Source organism: Centroberyx affinis, unplaced genomic scaffold (assembly GCF_046629955.1).
Source record: "Centroberyx affinis isolate AG114_WGS23_722 - 3 ecotype Tasmania unplaced genomic scaffold, CSIRO-AGI_Caff_v1 ptg000833l_1, whole genome shotgun sequence".
NCBI lineage: Eukaryota > Metazoa > Chordata > Actinopteri > Beryciformes > Berycidae > Centroberyx > Centroberyx affinis.
In genome coordinates, this window is record NW_027279431.1 from 102,025 (window position 1) to 120,835 (window position 18,811).

The 18,811-nt window shown below is 39.3% G+C and overlaps 1 protein-coding gene across 1 annotated transcript in view; it reads right to left on the minus strand.

The window, feature by feature from the left end:
- Nucleotides 1-11,540: 11,540 nt before the first annotated feature.
- LOC139645236 (natterin-3-like) overlaps nucleotides 11,541-18,811 on the minus strand; it is a 28,732-nt gene continuing 21,461 nt past the window's right edge. Inside the window, exons 2-3 of the mRNA XM_071520904.1 lie at nucleotides 13,274-13,310; nucleotides 11,541-12,544 (exon numbers count right to left, since the gene is read on the minus strand). Of these exons, the coding sequence (XP_071377005.1) occupies nucleotides 11,541-12,544; nucleotides 13,274-13,310 (1,041 nt within the window). The remainder of the gene's footprint in view (nucleotides 12,545-13,273; nucleotides 13,311-18,811) is intronic.

The following is an 18,811-nucleotide window of genomic DNA, read 5'->3' on the forward strand; positions in this document are numbered from 1 at the left end:
GTAGAGACTTTGCAGCAACAAGATCTCATAACATTTTGTGAATGAGCACAAACTATGAACAGCAGATTATGTGTTGTGGACACAAAATATCTAAAGATTACGTCCACCACAAATTGGATTATGTGACAATAGCACAAATTGGACACAACATTTTCATCTGTTTCAGCTAATGGTTATGTTTAGGCAAGTAAAACATCTTTATTTAAATTCAGGGGTAGGTTAAAGCAACTTAGACAGCTTGATTAAGGTTCAGGAAAGGCTTTGAGCTTCTTCTAGATATGTTAGCTAGTTTGCTAGTCCAACGTGATCTCATGAAAATATATGAAATGTGCACAAAGTCTGAAATGCAGATTTACATGCTATGGACACAAATTATGTAAAATTTACATTGTTCCACCACAAATTGGATAATAACACAAATTGGCTCTTAGCCTAACAACGAAACATTTGACAAGGTATGAGTGTGGATCAAATTACAGTCTTTTTTAAATCTTTGCACCACTTAAGACATTTAAATAAAATATAAGAAAACATTACACAATACTCAGGGCTTTACTTTATTTGAGAACACTTCAGTTATTGAATAATAGACGAATAGCATAACAGAATATAATAAGAAAATTATAGAATTATGCAAATCCACCATCATCTGTTATTGTCCTAGACGTAATTCACTGAGCACAGAGAGTACACACTGAATAGCACTCACCGTTACAGTTGCACGCCATTGAGTCCACCTCCAGTCACTTCCAGGTTTATATAGCTGCTTTGTGGCCCGAATCATAAAGCAAATCAAGCACTTCCCCTTTCTCTGGAATCGTGGACCAATAAACAGTAACTGGTGCAATGGGAATGTAAAGAGTTGAGCAGCACAGATATTTTTTGTCTATCAGATTACGATTGGATTCAATTCAGTTTTTCCCCAGAATTTCCTCTACCAAGAGATTGCTTTCACCCGTTTGTCTGTCAGCAGGATATCTCAAAAACATATGAATAGATTTTCAAATTTGGTGGACAGATCGCCTTTGGACAAAAGAACAACTGATTACATTTTTTTTGCCGATCTGGATCTGCAATTTCTGCCATAAGACGATTATGTTTTTTTAGACATGCAGTTAAGGTTTACATCTTGCATTGAGTGAATTGAATTGTACGGAGCCCCTAAGGGGACATGGGCAAAAAAAAAAAAAATCTTTACGTTTTTGGTGCGCACGGGAAACTTTCTTGTGCGCACGGGATAGTTTCTGGTGCGCACCAGATACTTTTTTTTTTTTTTTTGCCCATGTCCCCTTAGGGTCTCCGTAGAATTGACCCCAACCCATGTCTCACATACTTTTAAAACATGTAATCTCTCCCTCAAGTCAGTTTACCTTGTCAAAATTACAATAGTTTAGTGACATAATGCAGTGAGTATTTGTGTCATTATGACTAGATAATGTACAAACATTTTAAAATATTAATATTTATTGAATGGAAGTATTTATGGAAGTTGTGTAAAGATGGAAGTGTAAGCCAAACAGACAGAGAGGTATAAAGGATGTTATCCTCCCTTAAAAGCTACAGTAAGCGATTTTCCTATTTGGGCAGGGAGAACGAATGAAGACACTTCCCCCTCCCTAAAAAAAACTACTGCCGAGATACCAGTGAGCAAGGCATTTGACCCCCAACTGCTCCCATTGAGCTGCTAAGTGGCAACCCACTACGAAACCAAACCCCTTAATTTTATCCCTATAATGTCCTTAATTTCTCCATTACATAAACATTAATTATCCTTTAAAATGGCGTAATGAAGAATTTGTTCCCATTTGAATTCGATTTGGTAATAACTACAACAGCCTGAGTTTTCGTGGTAACAGCAATTTTGAAAATGGAAACTATGTCTTTGTGAGCTGTATTTCAATGTTTTTAGTTTACAATTGGAGCCAATGACTTCTGGGTTGACGGCTAAAAACGGTACGTGGGAAGTCAGAGAGTAACAGGAGTAGAGCAAACGCATTGTTGATGTTGTTATTTTCATAGGATTTGTTGTCGGTAAGCAATGCATTAAAAAACACCAGCGTTATCCTTTAAAAAAAAATAAAAATCTTTATCTGCCTCTATGCTCTGCCTCGTAGCACCTATGTCCTGTCAGACTAGAACTTAGCTTTATGGCTCTTACTCTTGTTGTTCTCTCCTGACTAGATCCTTACTTGTGTTGTATTCAAATCTCATGTGTAAGTCGCTTTGGATAAACGCGTCTGCCAAATGGGAAATTGTAATTGTAATTGTTTACAGGGTTATTAAGGGGAAATTATTGGGAAAGTTCCTGTCTCCCTAAATTTTTCATTAAATTATAAAGTAAGGATACAAACATTAAGGGGTGTTTAAGGAGGTTTCGATGGGATCTCCTCCATTAATAACTCCCTTAATTAATTTCAAGGGGATTTTGCATGAATTAAGGGGTGAATTAATGTAAATTAATGAAAATGTAAGGTTATTTTAAGGGATTACTGGTTCGTAGAGACCAGTGGCAGACTGTGGTTGGACTGGGCAAAGTGTGTAACTGTAATGTCAAGCAGTGAGGGGCTGAAAAAGAATATAATAAACAAAAGTGAAGAAATCCAGATACAAACAAGCTTCCCTATTTCACACCTTAACAGGAAAAAAGATTGCGTTATAAACCTATGATAGAATGAGGTCAGATAAAATAAAGATTAGGGACTAACAGGCTGATAGGGTACTGACAGATGTAAGAGACAGCTCTGTCGTAACTATTGTATCAGTGAAGTACCACCTGTTTCATCTGCAAGAAAAAAAAAAGTTATTTCCTTGAAAAATAAAACATAGATGGAGCAGAAAGAGAGTAAACACAAAAGTATTTTAGGTTTTTTTCCTCCATCTATTTTTTTTTCTCCTCCCATGTCCCCTTAGGGGCTCCATAACATTAAGGTAGTGGTTCTCAACGTGGGGTCCCGGGACCACCAGGGGTCCTTGAGGGGGTTCCAGGGGGTCCTCAGCAAATTGATTAATTGTTAAGCCTCCAGGCGCTAACGTCCACTTCCAATACTTCATTATTTTTTGGCATTTTCACCTTTATTGACAGGGCAGTAGAGATTGACAGGACAGAGAGAGGGGATGACATGCAGCAGAGACACAGGCCAGATTCAAACCCATGCTGCTGCCTTAAAGGGTAACTTTATAAAGCGAGATCGCTTCAGCCGGCAGCCACGAAACGGGCTGCAATGTAATCCGACGGGGCAAATGCGAACCGTCAATGTACGTCCACTAAAAGTGCTTGTTTTGTTTTTGCCACCGACAGGCTCAGATTGTTATTATAAGTGTCTGACAACATTATGGAAAGGACGCTATACAGAAATGGAGGGCACCCTCACTTTTTTAATCCAAAGGGACATTCTAATGGGACACTTCATTTTTGCCCTAAGGTCACAAGGAAACATGTTTTTTCTACCATAGGGGCCCTAACAGCTGCTTGATGCAGACTCGCTGTTTACCTGTTGGTCTGTCAGCCAGGCAACACCCTAGACTGTATGTTTGTATGTGTGTATTTGTGATTGTTTGCACGGATGTGTGTGTGTGTGTGTACATGTGTTGTCTGGTTACGTATGTGTGTTCGCAGTAAGTGTATGTTGATGAGGTTGTGCTATTTTAAAAGTATATCTTGTGTTAAGGTTAACCTAGAAAGGAGGGAGGGTTTGGTTTGTACTCCATTTGATGAAATGGAGTTCAGAGAAACTCCATAAAGGATGCTATCCTCCCTTTAAGTGCTGCTAGCCTACAGTTAAAGAATGGGGCTTGTGACAAGAAGGTTGCTGGTTTGAATCCCCACACTAGTTTGGAATAGAGAGGGCAAGAACCTATGCAGCCTCTCCACCCCGCTGGTGCCAGAACTAAATCCACAAGGGAAACTCCTCATGAGCTTCACGTTGTCCACGGCTACTCTAGTTTTGTTCAGTGTAGCAGTACACAACGTTTCTCAATTATTCACCGGGGTGTTGACATATGAAGTAGAATTCAAAAACAATGATATTCGTACTCTCCCCTCCAAGTACTGTTAAGATGCCAGTGAGCAAGGCGTTTGACCCCCAACCGCTCCAGTGAAGCTGCTCAAGGGCAACCAGTGGCAGACTATGGGTGAACTGGGCAGCTCCCAGTGTGAATGTGCGTAACTGCATGAATGTGAAGCAAGCCTATTTGCAATCTCCTCCACACTTCACAGGAATCATATCAGGTGCTCATCTCACCACCTATGATAAAATGAGCACATGCCCTCGTGCTCATGCTCATTTTATCATAGGTGGTGAGATGACCACGAGGGCAGTCTTCTCCTGATAAGGTTCCTCGTGCTCGTGGGGCAATCTTTGTGCTCGTCGTGCTCATCTCACCACCTATGATAGTGATGTTACGTTCGCCAACGATCCGATTCTTTTCAACGGCTCTTTGGTACGAACGAAAGGAACCGAGTCGTACTTGGTGAGAGCCGTTCTTTTTATCGTTGTGCTCAAATTTCACTGCCTGCCCTAAATCCACTTAACCTGATGCGCCAGATGGTCTCGCGTGATCGTGATCTCACGAATCCAGCTGCCTCGCAAGGTAAAAATCCACTCCCCTTTACGTGAACAGTGAGAACCAGCCAGTCACAAGAGGTAGACGTGTTTGGAAAAAAATAAAAATGAGCCAAACTCGAAAACGCAGCAGCATTTGGATGCATATATGTGTCTATCTGTTTTGCACAAAAGTTCATTATGCTTGTTTTTTTATTGTGCCAATAAAAAGTTTTCTAATATTAAGTGTTGCATGAATTGCATTCAAGGCAAGGCAACTTTATTTACATAACACATTTCATACAGAGGGTAAATTCAAAGTAGTAAATTCACTGACAAAGCAGAGGAATATGGCGTCACCTTGTGTAATGTTTACAATGCAGATCATTGACATTAGGCCTGGTAATACGAGTAATTTAGTGCTGCTAAACCTAGTCCACACATGCTAAATTAAATTATATTGGTGGGATGTGTAAGTTTGAATCTGATCCAAATCTTACCCTATCATTATTCTAGTGATTATTTCGCAGATAAACCTAGTAACCCCCGCCCCCTAAACAAAAGAAAAAAGAACGAACGGCTCTCGGAAAGGAATGGAGCCATAAGATCCGGCTCCCTTCAAAGAGCCGTAATTCCCATCACTATAAAATGAGCACGACGAGCACGAAGATTGCCCTCGTGCTCAGGATAGGGCTGTTGATCAGTACCAGTGACTCGAGGTGACAGGAGGGGTGTATGGGGCACCAACTGTTGCCTTGTGAACTTTGTGATGGTAAAAATAAAGTCTATTTTTTATTTTGTGAAAGATTTAATGTTGATGTTTCAAGAAACCCATGCTGTCACATCTGACTTAAATTTTTGGAAGAGCCAATGGGGGGTTTGGTTGTGAGTTATGACTCGGCAGGAATGACCGTTCTGAAAGGGAAATTTAAGGGAAAAGTGATTCAGAACAAAGCACATCATTCTGGTAGATGACCAATCTTAGTAGCAGATAGAAATGGAACACAATAAATTTGAGGAAATACAGTATCTACGCCACAAACTACCATTCAAAAAACAGTTTTCAGACTGAGAATTGAGTTTCATGAATTTGAGGAGGGAATTATAGGCAGTTTTAGGAATGCAAAAGTCATCTTAGGAGGGGATTGGAATTCAATTGGCAATCCACAATAAATATATAAACAAATATGAAACAAATATGACAATGTTTAGCCCTTGATGTTTTGGATTTGGAAATACAGAAATCCTGTTAACATGCAATATACATGATGATGATGTAAGGATATGTCCAAACAATCTAGAATTTAATCTATGTTCAATCTAGGTTTAGTCTATGTGTTGCTTTCAGTCTGTTCATTCTCTGTGTCCGGGAGTACGAACTGGTGCGAACCACACCGGGAAGAAAACAGACGCAGTTTGAATGGCTGGGCTAGTTGCTTAGATTGAACAGCATGAAGCTAATCAATATGGCAGATAGTGGTAACATGGAAGACAGGACTGTAACTGCTGGACCCTCTGCACCAAAACAAAACAAGAAGCAAAACAGAAGAGGCCAAAACGGCTAAAAAGGGGGATGGAGGGCAGCGTGAGACCCGGAGCTCCCGGTAAACCCACAGATCGATCGGCTTGAAGTTCCTGTTCCCCGGCCCCCAGAACACGACAGACCGGAGAGTCCGGTCACCAAACCCCGGGAGCCCCATGGTCCATCGGCGCCCAGCACTAGTTCTATAAGAGGCTTAAAGAGCTACGAAGGAGTGTGACAAAGCGCCATCAGACCGACCAGAGTTAACCACGGTCGGGCATTCACTCTACAGCTACACGGGAGCTGAAGGCGTTTAAATTGTGTTACTGAAGCTTTTAACTATTTTTTATATCTGCGGTTATGTGTAATGGCATAGTTTATTTGTGTATTCGTTTACGACAGTGTCATTTTTTGGCACTACCACTAGGAGTCGCCAAAATCAACAATTTTCAAATCCTACACATAGGGGCTGGAAAAAAGCAAACTTATTAAAATTGTATCAAACATATTGTCATTTAAAATTTGCGATCAACAGAGGAGAGGAAATTGCAAAATTGAAAGGATATAAAGAGGAAAACATAATAAAAGAAATACCATATATAATAAAATAGATGTCAACAACATAAGAATAGACAATTAGAATTACAACTGGAACTAGATCAAATTTATGAGGAGAAAGCAAAAGGAGCATTTGTGCGATCATGGAAAAAATGGATGAAGAAGGCAGTGCTGAGCAGTTAGTATTTTTTTCTATGGTTCGGTTACTGAAACTAACTTTCTGTTTCAATTATTTTACTCTGTGCCTGTGAATTTATTAACAAAATTACAGTATTGGCCTCACGAGAAGATGGTATTGCCCCCTGACACTTTTCCTCCCCTGAACACATTCTTCTGGTCCTCTTTTGGGATCTCTTACACCTATAATAAGTGATATCAGACCTTCAAACCAATCCTGGAACTAATGTGTGCTATTTGGAGACATGATGATATAAACCAATATCCACACAGCAGCAGCTGTGTTGCTGTTTTCACCTCTTTTCTAAAGCTTATTGTCAAATTCCGCTTCTGAACGAAGCTCCTTCCGTTCCATTCAGCAGCTTTTCATTTTTTTGTCTCCTCCCTTGCTGTTTAAAAGCGGCACTCTCCTGCCATTCCTGAACATTTTCACATAATGGAAGAATCGATGAAGCGAGCGAGTAAACTTGTTTCAACTAGTAAACTTGTTTCAACTAGTAAACTTGTTAAACTAGTAAACTTGCTACCTGAAGAGGTCTATACGTGTTGTTGTGGGACATGTAACCTTCAGGTGAAAGATCTGTCAACTGGTAACTGAACTGAGGGTTGTTCACTTTCCCCACCCTAGACTATAGCTGCCCTACAAGATGTTCCCAGTGCTGTTACACTGTATATCAGCGCTCATGTAATGTCCAATTAAATTACTCAACCGGAATTAACTGTTGTAGAAATTGCAATAATCTACAATAATGAAGCACTGTAATTCTTTATTCTGTTTCCTACCCACATCTATATGTATATCTATCTATACATAATGACGGAAGAGGTTTAACACGCTTCAAACAACTCACAAGGAATAGTAGGCCTGTCCGGTGCTCTCAGAGGAGAGCAATCTTGTATCAGGAGGGACTTCAGAGATATGGTCCAAAGTATACTGGAGCAGACGGATTAAGGCAACAAACTTTATTGCAGGACTAACGTTTCGACGCCAAGTGCATCTTCATCAGAGTCAAACAGTACAAAGGCTTGTATTCTCTTAAATAACCTCCCCTAATTAGGGACTAATAAAGCACAGGCTGGAAGAAAGGGGAGGGGACAACAAGCTGCATGCAGGGTTCCCAACTATGCAACAAAAAAGAGCATTAAATACATAAATAGATACATAAATATGATATTTCATCAGTAACCACATCCAATAAGCTGTATCAAGATATCAGTAACCATAATAAATAACTTGTATCGAAACAATATATATTAGTCCATTAAATATCTTAAACAAACCTCCCCTCATCAAGTTCATCAGATCTTTCTCTTTATCTCAAACATTTCTTCTCTCCCAGATCCAATGTCCTCACTAATGGAAATATATTGAGTAGAAACACAGAAACTGTGAGTGTACAAGTAGATAATAGAGAAGCTACACCATTCAAAAATAAATCTAGGTTTCTACCTTCTTCTTAATCCAGCTATTGTCACCTATAATAACCTTTTGGAAAAAGAATTTGATAAGATTTGTAAGAAAAGAGTTCCCTACAAAAAGAATCTTTCTAAAAATGAACTCAAAGCTTTCCAAAACTTGGAAAGTAGAACGGATATTATCATCCACCCTGCGGAAGGGGGTTCCTCTGTTGTGATGAGCCATGAACAATATGATAAAGGAATTAGATCACTACTCACAGAGATAATTATACCCCCTTTAATTCTAATCCTACTGAACGCATCAAAGAGGACACATATAAACACATATATAGAAATGGCGTTCTCAAGAGATTGGATTACTGACAAAGAGAACGAATTTTTAACAGTTAAGTATCCTATATGCTCTGTATTTTACGCCTACCCAAAATACATAAATCCCTAGCAAATCCCCCTCTTCGCCCTATTGTTTCAAGTATTGGTTGCCTAACCGAACCTTTATCTCAATATCTTGATTTTTTTTCATTAAAAAATGGACACAACAGATATCCTCAAAGAGATTGACAATTTTGAATGTGGATCGAATATGATTTTAGCCATTGTAGATGTGCAAAGTCTCTACACCTGCATCCCTCATGAGATGGGCTTACAGGCCCTGTCACACTATTTAAGTCCTCGTTCTGAAGGCATTCTGCCCCCTAATTAATTTTATTACTTACTCAATTAATTTTATCTAAGAACTTCTTTCAGTATGCTGGCTCCTTTTTTCTTCAGAGCCACGGCGTGAGTATGGGCAGTTCCTTCTCGCCATCCTATGCCTGTTTTGTTAGGGGCTTTTGGGAAGAGAAGTTCATCTATAATGCCTCTTCTAACCCCTTCCACTCTAAGATCTCCCTGTGGCGGAGGTGTATTGATGATATATTCATGGTATGGAATGGTACCTCAAATGAGCTTAATGCCTTCATAGAGTACATTAATTCTACTTCGACATTCCTTTCTTTCACTTCAGAATTTGATTTTGTTAAAATACATTTTTTGGATCTTACCATATATTAGGGCAGCAATAATACATTATGCTCAACGATCTACAGAAAACCCCTCAGTAGAAATACGCTTCTTAGACGGGTTAGCAATCACCCTAGAAAATTGATTCAGAACATACCAGTGGGTCAATTTTCTTCTCTAGAATTTGAAATTAAATCCATAGAAATGAAAGAACGCTTTCGCAGCAGAGGATATTCGGACCTCGACATTAACTCAGCCTACCAAAAGGCGGCACGTTCCAATAGATCTAGCCTATTGGTTAAAAAGCCACGTGAGCCCTCCTCTCGACTCTGCTTCTCTACAGAATTTTTTCCTACGGCAGACGAGATCAGAAACGCAATATTAAAACACTGGCATGCTTTGCAAACAGACCCTGCCATGAAAGACATTTGTTCAGAGCCTAACCCTTATCACTTTTAAAAGGTCTCGCTCCATTAGAGACAGAGTAGTACATAGCATGATCCAGTCCTCCTCCCCTCGACCCACTTGGTTACCAAACCCACCTCTAGGGTTCTGTAGACGCGGTAACTGTGTTCACTGCTCTAATTCAAGTGACACTAAATATTTTTCTCATCCCCGTACGGGTAAAAAATTTAACATCAAATCTTTCATAAATTGTAATTCTACACATGTCATATATATTTTGAAAGTCTGTGTTGGTCAAACTAAACGCCCTCTAAAACAAAGAATAGCTGAACACAAGGCTGCTATCCACACTAAAAATATGGACTAGGCAATCGCATGCCATTATATTCAGTTTAATCATGGCTCTCCTGCTTCTCTTAAATTCTGGGGGATCGAAAAAAATTACACCATCCCCTAGAGGTGGAGATATTATTAATAAATTGCTGTGCAGAGAAGCTTTCTGGATCACTGAACTTATCACTGTTGAACCATCAGGACTTAACGAGGAGCTAAGCCTTACTTGTTTTCTATAGCCCTAAGCCAAGCACTACTTGTTATTTTTTATGTAGCCATACTGCTTGAGACAGGCTATATATGATAATTATTGATACAATACGACGCGTGGTTACAATTTATGGGTGGATGTAAGGTCATGTATCTTTTATATGTGTCCTTTTCTTTATTATTTGTTAATCAAGAACCCTATTTACATGCAGCCTACTGACCCCTCTTCACTTTTCCAGCTTTTGCTGTAGTCTGTGGTTACTGTTGTAATGTTATGAATAGATATTTTCTTTTTTCATATTTACTTTCTCTTTTCTCTTCTTTAATATTGTTTATTGTCCCCTCCCCTTTTTTTCTCTTTTTTTCTCTTTTTCTCCCTCTTCCAGCCTGCTGTAGTAATTTCTGATGAGGGGAGTTTTGTTTAAGATATTTAATGGACTAATATATATCATTTACACGATACAAGTTATTTATTATGGTTACTGATATCTATACATAATGTTCCCCTAGCTTCCCCTTTTGATATTGCGATGCAACACAGATGTAACAATTGGTTACAGCTAATAGGAAAAGGAAAAGCAGCAGGGAAATGGAAATTCAAATGGGAAAGGAAATTGCCCTTTTAAATGCCTGATTAAAATCTGTATTCTTAATTCAATTTGTGAATCCAGTTGTTTATTTCTCTTTTTAAACTGCATTTTCAAATAGATTTTAAATTCCATTATATATTTATGAATGAACGTATTTTTAAATGATGTACTTAATGACTGTTTTATGATTGTTTTTGTAAATCCATTTTTAATTTGAACTATTTATTGATGGATTAATATTTCATTTGTAAATTCTTTTTATAATTCCTCTTTTTATTGCCCATTAAAATATCAAATAATGAATTATTTTGTAATTTAGTCTATTTATTCATAGATTAATAAATTAATTTGTAAACAAATTTATTAATGCCTATTTTTATTGTACAATTAGTTATTAATTAATGAAATGCTATTACTATTTCCGTGACACTTGTGGTCCTCCATAGATAATGCTAATTCTTCATTTTCATGTGCTGATAATAAGAAAACAATTGTGAACAAAAATGAAGAGAAAGTTAAAGTTCCACATGATTTTATTATTGCTCAAATTTTACAAAAGCACATTAAAAATATGAAAGCACAGTTTTTGTGTTCTTTTCAAACGAAAAATATAAAATAAAATAAAATATATATTTAGCCATTTACCACACATATGGAATTATTTTAATTGTCACACATGATTTGTTTTAATATCACACACAGTGAATCAGGCTCAGTTTTTCATCTGATTTACATAGACATCTGATATGTCATATATCTTCCTGTGTCTTTTCCGTCAGTCTTTCAGGGGCAAGGCTGGGCGTTGGCTACAGGTTTACAGCGGTCGATCACGGCCTGGACTTCTCCGATCTCGACACCGTTGTACGTCCCTGTGATGGACGTCCACCTGGTCTCCCCGCTGCGGTAGGTGCGGCTGAGGCTTGCCGTGTAGGAGATGTCGGTCTTGAATTTGTGTCCCACCATGTAGACGCGGCATGAGTGGTTTGGCGGTACGGTGAGCTCCACAGACACAGAGTGGTTGAGCGTTTCCACCTTGGTGGTTCCATGGCTGAACCCCATCGTCATTTCAGTGCCGAACTCGATGCCCGTGGAGCTGATGTAAGGGATCTCGGTGGTGACGCTGGTCTTGAAACTAAGCGTGGTGGCTTGGCCGATGTTCCAAGTTTTCCCCACCTCGGTCGTCTTGGAGATGGTCACCGTCTTCACAACCGACTGGCACTGGTTGTTGGTGGCCCCAGAGATGCGCATGGTTTCCGGAGGATACTGGACAATCACGGCCTCATTGATGGCGTACCTGACGTTGGAGACGTGCTGGCTGGTGACATCTTTGTTGATGGTCAGGACTTCGTAATACTTGTACCAATACTCCTTGCCTTCCCAGGGTAGGAAGAAGGCCTCAAACCCTGGGACAACCTTCCCAAGACCATACTTGTTCTTCCCTACGTAGACATTCACCCCGGGGCCGGTCATGACCGAATGTTGCGGCACTGAACCCCAGGAACCCTCCTTCCACTCCAGGAACTCAAAGTTGTCTTTGTTGACCAGGATCTCGAAAGAGGAGGCAAGGTACTCTTTGTTTCCATAAGGGTAGCGGCAGTGAGGGCCCAGACTAGGATTGTAGAAGCCGGCCGAGGTACCATATTTGCAGACATAGTCAGTGCGACCATTGTAGTTATTGTAGATGGAAACGGCTCCATTTGGGAGAGAGCCGGGCCAGGTCAGCCATTTCAGGTTCACGGTGTCATCGAACATGAAGGAGTCAAACTCAGCAGGAGTCAGTAGAGAGACTGTGAGAAGGAGAGGCAGAAAGTTACATTTTGAACCAAACCAAATACATTTATTATACGTTTATTCATAGTGGTTTTTAGGTAAAGGCAAGTTTGTCATAAAATGCTTTTCCAGGGCAAAAGAAGAAAACTGCCTCAGTGTGATCAATGAAAAATGTATTTGAGGTCCATGATTTTCTCTTAGTGACTTCTGAAGTAGCCTATCTCTGGAGTAAGATCCTGAAATGTGGGGATTCCTTGACATTTTGAAATTGAATTCCTCACCTCCTCACACTTCTTGACAATTCCCTTTTGTTTCCTTAAAATATATTGTAAGCAATGCTTACAAGATATTGTAAGCAATTCTTCATTCTTCTTCAAGGTGGTGTGAGCTCACTGTACTTCACTGAGGATGCATTTGGTTTAACCCATAGCTAGGCTATAGGCTACGAATGAGAGTACTATCAAAATTTTAATGTGTTCCTTTGTTCCAGCATGTTGTTTTATTTGTGGTGCGTTTGGTTAATGTACTGTTTGTTGCAGCATGCTTTTTATTTGCTGAATGCATCTTGTTTATGTAGCGCCGATTGCCTGTCTCGGCCACTCTAATTTCATGACAAACATGTCTGTTAAAAACACTGTAGACATTTTTTTTTCCATGTCTGGTCTTGACCTAACTGAAGCATAAATGAGGACACTATTGTGCCTGGTGAAGAAAAATCATGAAAATTCATAATGCCAATTTCCTACCCAGCAGGGCCAGAAGCACCAACACTGGCAGCTTCATCTGGGGACATAGAGGATCAAGTAAGTAAGTAAAGTTTATTTCTAGAGCACATTTAAACACAGCTTGAGCTGACCAAAGTGCTGTACAAAAGAACATTAAAATACAAAGTAAAACGACAACAATAAGCAACAACAAGGGACAAAATACAGAGTTATAGACATGACAACAGATTAAAAGATTAGTGGGCAGAGAATAAAAATGTGTCTTCAGCCTAGAGCCCTGCGCGGGACCGTTACCGCCCGCTCCCGCAATGTGTGTGTTATTGGCCACCCGCTCCCGCCCGCAGCAAAGTTAAAACTGCCCGCTCCCTTGAGATTTGCGTCGGGTCCGGATCCCAATCCCAATGCAGGGCTCTAGTCCCACCTGTCAGTAATAACGGAGCGAAATTACATTCTAGTGAGAACTGACAACTGAGAAATTTGTCCAAATGTCAGACTTGCCTTGCTTTGCTCTGGTATTGTAAAGACCTGCTTTGATTTTCTTTTCAACTGCATTTGTTGACTCTGTCTCCATCCTTCTGGTTAAATCCCGGGACCCGCAGTTTATTTTTTGACCGCCCGCAGCAACGTTAAAACCGCCTGCTCCCGCAAGATTTGCGTTGGGTCCCAATCCCAATGCAGGGCTCTACTTCAGCCTAGATTTAAAAACAGAGATGGAGGGAGCACATCTAATGTCTAACGGCAACTGGTTCCACAATCGTGGAGCAGCAAACATGCAAGAGAAATTTGTTGTCAGATCTAAGAGACCTAGGAGCTGAGTGCCAGTGAATAAGGTCTGTGATATAAGATGGGGCCTGACCTTTAAAAGCTTTGAAAGCAATCAGCAAGGTCTTAAATTGAATTCTAAAATGAACAGGGAGCCAATGAAGAGAGGCTAGGACTGGGGTGATGTGCTCGCGCTTTTTAGTACCAGTCAACATCCTTGCAGCTGCATTTTGGACCATCTGCAGGCAAGTTAATGAAGACTGGGGAAGGCTTAAATAAAGGGAATTGCAATAGTCCAGTCGTGATGTAATGAAGGTGTGAATTACTTTTTTCCATATCATTGAAAGACAGAATTGGCTTGAGTTTGGAAATGGTTCTTAACTGATAACTATTTTTAACAACGGAACTGATTTGTTTAATGAGACAGAGCTCAGAATCAAAGATAACACCCAGGTTTTTTGCATGTGACTTCACACAGTTAATAGCAGTAATACCAGAGAAGGTCTTCTTTACTGTGATTATGATGCATGACATGAAGAATCACAGAAAAGGACACACTTTCGGATATTGAGCTTTTAATACAGTGGTTACCAAGTTACCAAAAGTTTTCTTCAAGGAGTGTTCATTAATAAAAACTTAAAAAACACAGAGACAACACACAGACAAGATAGACCGCTGCAGTGACCTGGTCACCACAAGAGTTGTCATCGGCAATCTATAGAGGCTTTGCAGCAGCTATGAGCACAAACTATGAACAGCATATTATGTGTTATGGACAAAATATGTGAAGATTATGTCCACCAAAAATTGGATTATGTGACAATAGCACAAATTGGACACATTTTCATCCGTTTGTCATGTGAAAAGGTTAGCTAATGGTTATGTTTAGGCAAGTAAAACACCTTTATTTAAGATTTGGGTTAGGTTAAGGCAACTTAGACAGCTTGGTTATGGTTCAGGAAAGGCTGTGGTCATGGTTAAATACAAACTTTTGCTAAAAATTAAACCTTTGCTCACAGTAGAAATCTTGGTCTGAGTTGGGAAACAAACACGAATCGTCAGAGTTTAAATGTTTAGCAGGCTAATTTAGCTAAACAACTGATGTTAATGTTACGTTAGCTTCTACTATATATGTCAGCTAGTTTGCTAGTCCAACGTGATCTCATAAAAATTTGTGAAATGGGCAAGAAGTCTGAAATGGCTAGTAGTGCTTAATGGGAATTATAAACACAGTTTCCTTGGTTGCTTGTTTCTCAAATGCCATCATGAAGACCAGTCGCTCTCCTGCGCCGAATCTCCAGTGTGTTGACAGTGAATGTTTTGCTCTTAGGCTTCATGATGATCTAACCTTTGGCAAGTTAAAGTTAGATTAGATTAGATTAAACTTTATTGTCACTGCACAGAGTACAAGTACTAAGGCAATGAAATGCAGTTTGGCATCTAACCAGAAAGTGCAAAATAGTACAATAAAGTGCAAGGTGTAATAAATATGAATATACAGTATGTACAGTGGTTTACATGTACAATAGTGCAATTATTGTATGTAAAAAATAAAAATATGGGTATGGGATATAAAAAATGGGTGTGGGAATTTAAAAAATAAACAAGAGAGAAAAATTAGATCATGATGAATCCTAAGAGCGACAACTTATGTGAATATGGATCAAATTATTTTTAGTTATTACAGTCTTTTTAAATCTTTGCACCACTTGAGACATTTAAATAAGATATAAGAAAACATTAGACAATACTCAGGTAGGGATGGATGATTACACATTTTATGAAGTCGATTCCAACTCCTTGTAATGAAATTGATGTAATCAAAGAAATTGATTCCAATTCCAAATGAAAATCAACACAAAAATATAAGTTTTATGCCGGTTGGTATTCAACCAATGAGCCTTGAATTTGTCCTTCTCCCTCCTCACTTGTGAAATGGATCAGACCAAGGCAATCGAACACAGATGAGTGTAGATAGGCCTAAATCAGAATGAATTAATTACAAATTTGTTTAAATTAAACAGTTTCTGAGCCCATCCCTATACTCAGGCCTTTTACTCTATTTGAGACCTCATTTTGTAAAGAACTCTTCAGTTATTGAATAACAGAAGAATAGCATAATAACAGAATTATATAATTAGAAAATACTGATTTATGCAAATCCATCATCATCTGTCATTGTCCTAGGCGTAATTCACTGAGCACACAGAAAACACTGAATAGCACTCACCGTTACAGTTGCACACTGGAGTCCACCTCCAGTCACCTGAAGGTTTATATGGCTGCTTTATGGCCGAATCATAAAGCAAATCATGCACTTTCACTTTGTCTGGGCTCAGACATGGACCAATAAACAGGAACTGGTGCAGTGGGATTGTAAACAGTTTAACACGACACATATTTTTTGTCTATCAGATTACGATTGGATTCATCTCGGTTTTTCCCCAAAATTTCCTCTACCAAGAATATTGCTTTCACCAGTTCGTCTGTCAGCAGGATATCTCAAAAACATATGAATAGATTTCCATGAAATTTAGTGGACAGATCGCCCGTGGGCAAAGGAACAACTGATTATATTTTGGTGGCGATCTGTAGCTATCTGCAATTTCCGCTATTAAACGATTATGTTTTTTAGACATGCAGTTAAAGGGTAACTTCAGTATTTTTCAACCTGGACCCTATTTTCCCAACTTTTTGTGTCTAAGTAAATAATGGGGACAACAATTTTTGAAATTGGTCCAGTATTGGGCGAGATCGCGTCAGCCGGCAGCCGCAAAACGGGCTGCAATGTAATTCAGACGGGGCAAATGAACCGTCAATGTACGTCCACTAAAGGTGCTTGTTTTGTTTTTGCCACTGACAGGCTCAGATTGTTATTATAAGTGTCTGACAACATTATGGAAAGGACCCTACAGAGAAATAAAATGTTTTTCTTTACCTTTCACTTGATCCGGTCTGTTTGTTATTCTCCATCTGGTCCTCCTTGCTTTCCATTCCTGCCTCAATAAGGGAGTATAGGCAGGGCGGCTATAGGACTGTGTGGAAAACAGGAGACTGTATCACTGTATAATATGCATTATACCATGGTCTGGGTGAATACTCGATTCTGATTGGCTGCAGGGTGTCCATTAATTCCTGATAATGGACACCTACTAAGTAGTTCCAGTGAAACTGTCTGTTCGCCGTTCTAAATTAATGCGCTGGCTACGTAGCATCAGCCTGTATCTAAAATGAGTAACCATAGCAACAGTGCCTCATCCTCTGAACACCACAGGATGGCGACTGTAACACACAAGCTGCAGGAAGTACACTGCCCCTCTGAACCGACTGATACTTTGCATCACATACGGTAAGCGATCATCTCACATCCCATTCGCTATTCAACTCGCTACTTCAGGCTGCGGCCGACAGACACATGACCTATCTCATTTGTTCGTGAAAATCTTGATATTGATTTGGGGACAATGACATGGCTGGATAGCTAGCTAGTCTTGTTGTTAAACATACTGTCAAATTATATTTAATGAGCCAAAGGGTTCTATGAGCTGAGCGGACTAGAAATATCTCCTGCTGCCAAGTCCTATCTAAGGTTCGTCCTATTTACTGGAGCAGTGAACAACTTTTCCATTGCATAAGAACCTTATGGGATGGTAATGATTGTTCCAGGTATTAGTCAAACCCTCAGGTGTTACCAGGGAAACTGAGTCATGGCTTGTGAAAAACTTTAGATTTTGATTACAAAATGCATGAAAATATAAATTAATGGTCTTATTTTTTTTTTCTTTGGCAAGTGACCATGGTATAAGCGGGGTGATAATGGACGAGGCGTCCATTATCAGAAATAAATGGACTCCGCTGGACTCCCGTCGTCCATTAATTCCTGATAATGGACACCTTGTCGGGCGTTATCCCTTACTTAATGGACACCCTGCAGCCAATCAGAATCAAGTATTCACCCAGACCATGGTATATAAAGTAGTGGAAATCAGCCCCACCTTTTCCAGCTGCAACATTAAAGTGATGCTTACACATTAATGCATCGATAATTATAATTCAATAATATAATATATACTGTGTTATTCTGGAATGGGCCATTGTGCATAATGAGTACTTTTACTTTTGTTGCTTTAACTACATTTTGATGCTAATACTTTTGCACTTTTACTTAAGTAACATTTTGAATGCAGGACTTTTACTTGTAACAGAGTATTTTTATACTGTGGTATTTCTACTTTTACTTAAGATCTGAGTACTTCTTCCACCACTGCAGATACAAATGGAATACAGCTTCTTAGGCTTCTTTAAATTTGGCCAAATTGTTATTCCCTCATTTAACCAGTTGCTGACTAAGAGAACACTTTTATTAACAGCAGAAGCACAGGAGAGCAGTTACAGTAGTTACAGGCAGAGAGAGGCAACATTCACACTTTCCCACCTGCTGTGTTGATGGTGGCAGACAGAAAAGCGTTTTTGTGTTTAATGGAACGACCAAATGTGCATTTACAACAGAGAGGCAGCAGGGGGCAGCAACAGCTTGGTGAACTTCTCTGGTTGTCTGTGTTGTGAACTCTTGGATCTACTCACCTTCAGAACCAGCTCCATTAGAATGTAATGAGGATGTTCAATATAAATGTAGCAGTATAGTTAAAAAAAAAAAAAAAAAAAAAAGGCCCTTTAACCTGTACCAAGGACTTTGGAGACCATAGGATTTCTTTGCCCCTCTTGAACATAAATGAATTAATAAATAATTAAATAAATAATTTGCCAGTAAAGAGGATTTGATTTGTAATCCTTTGT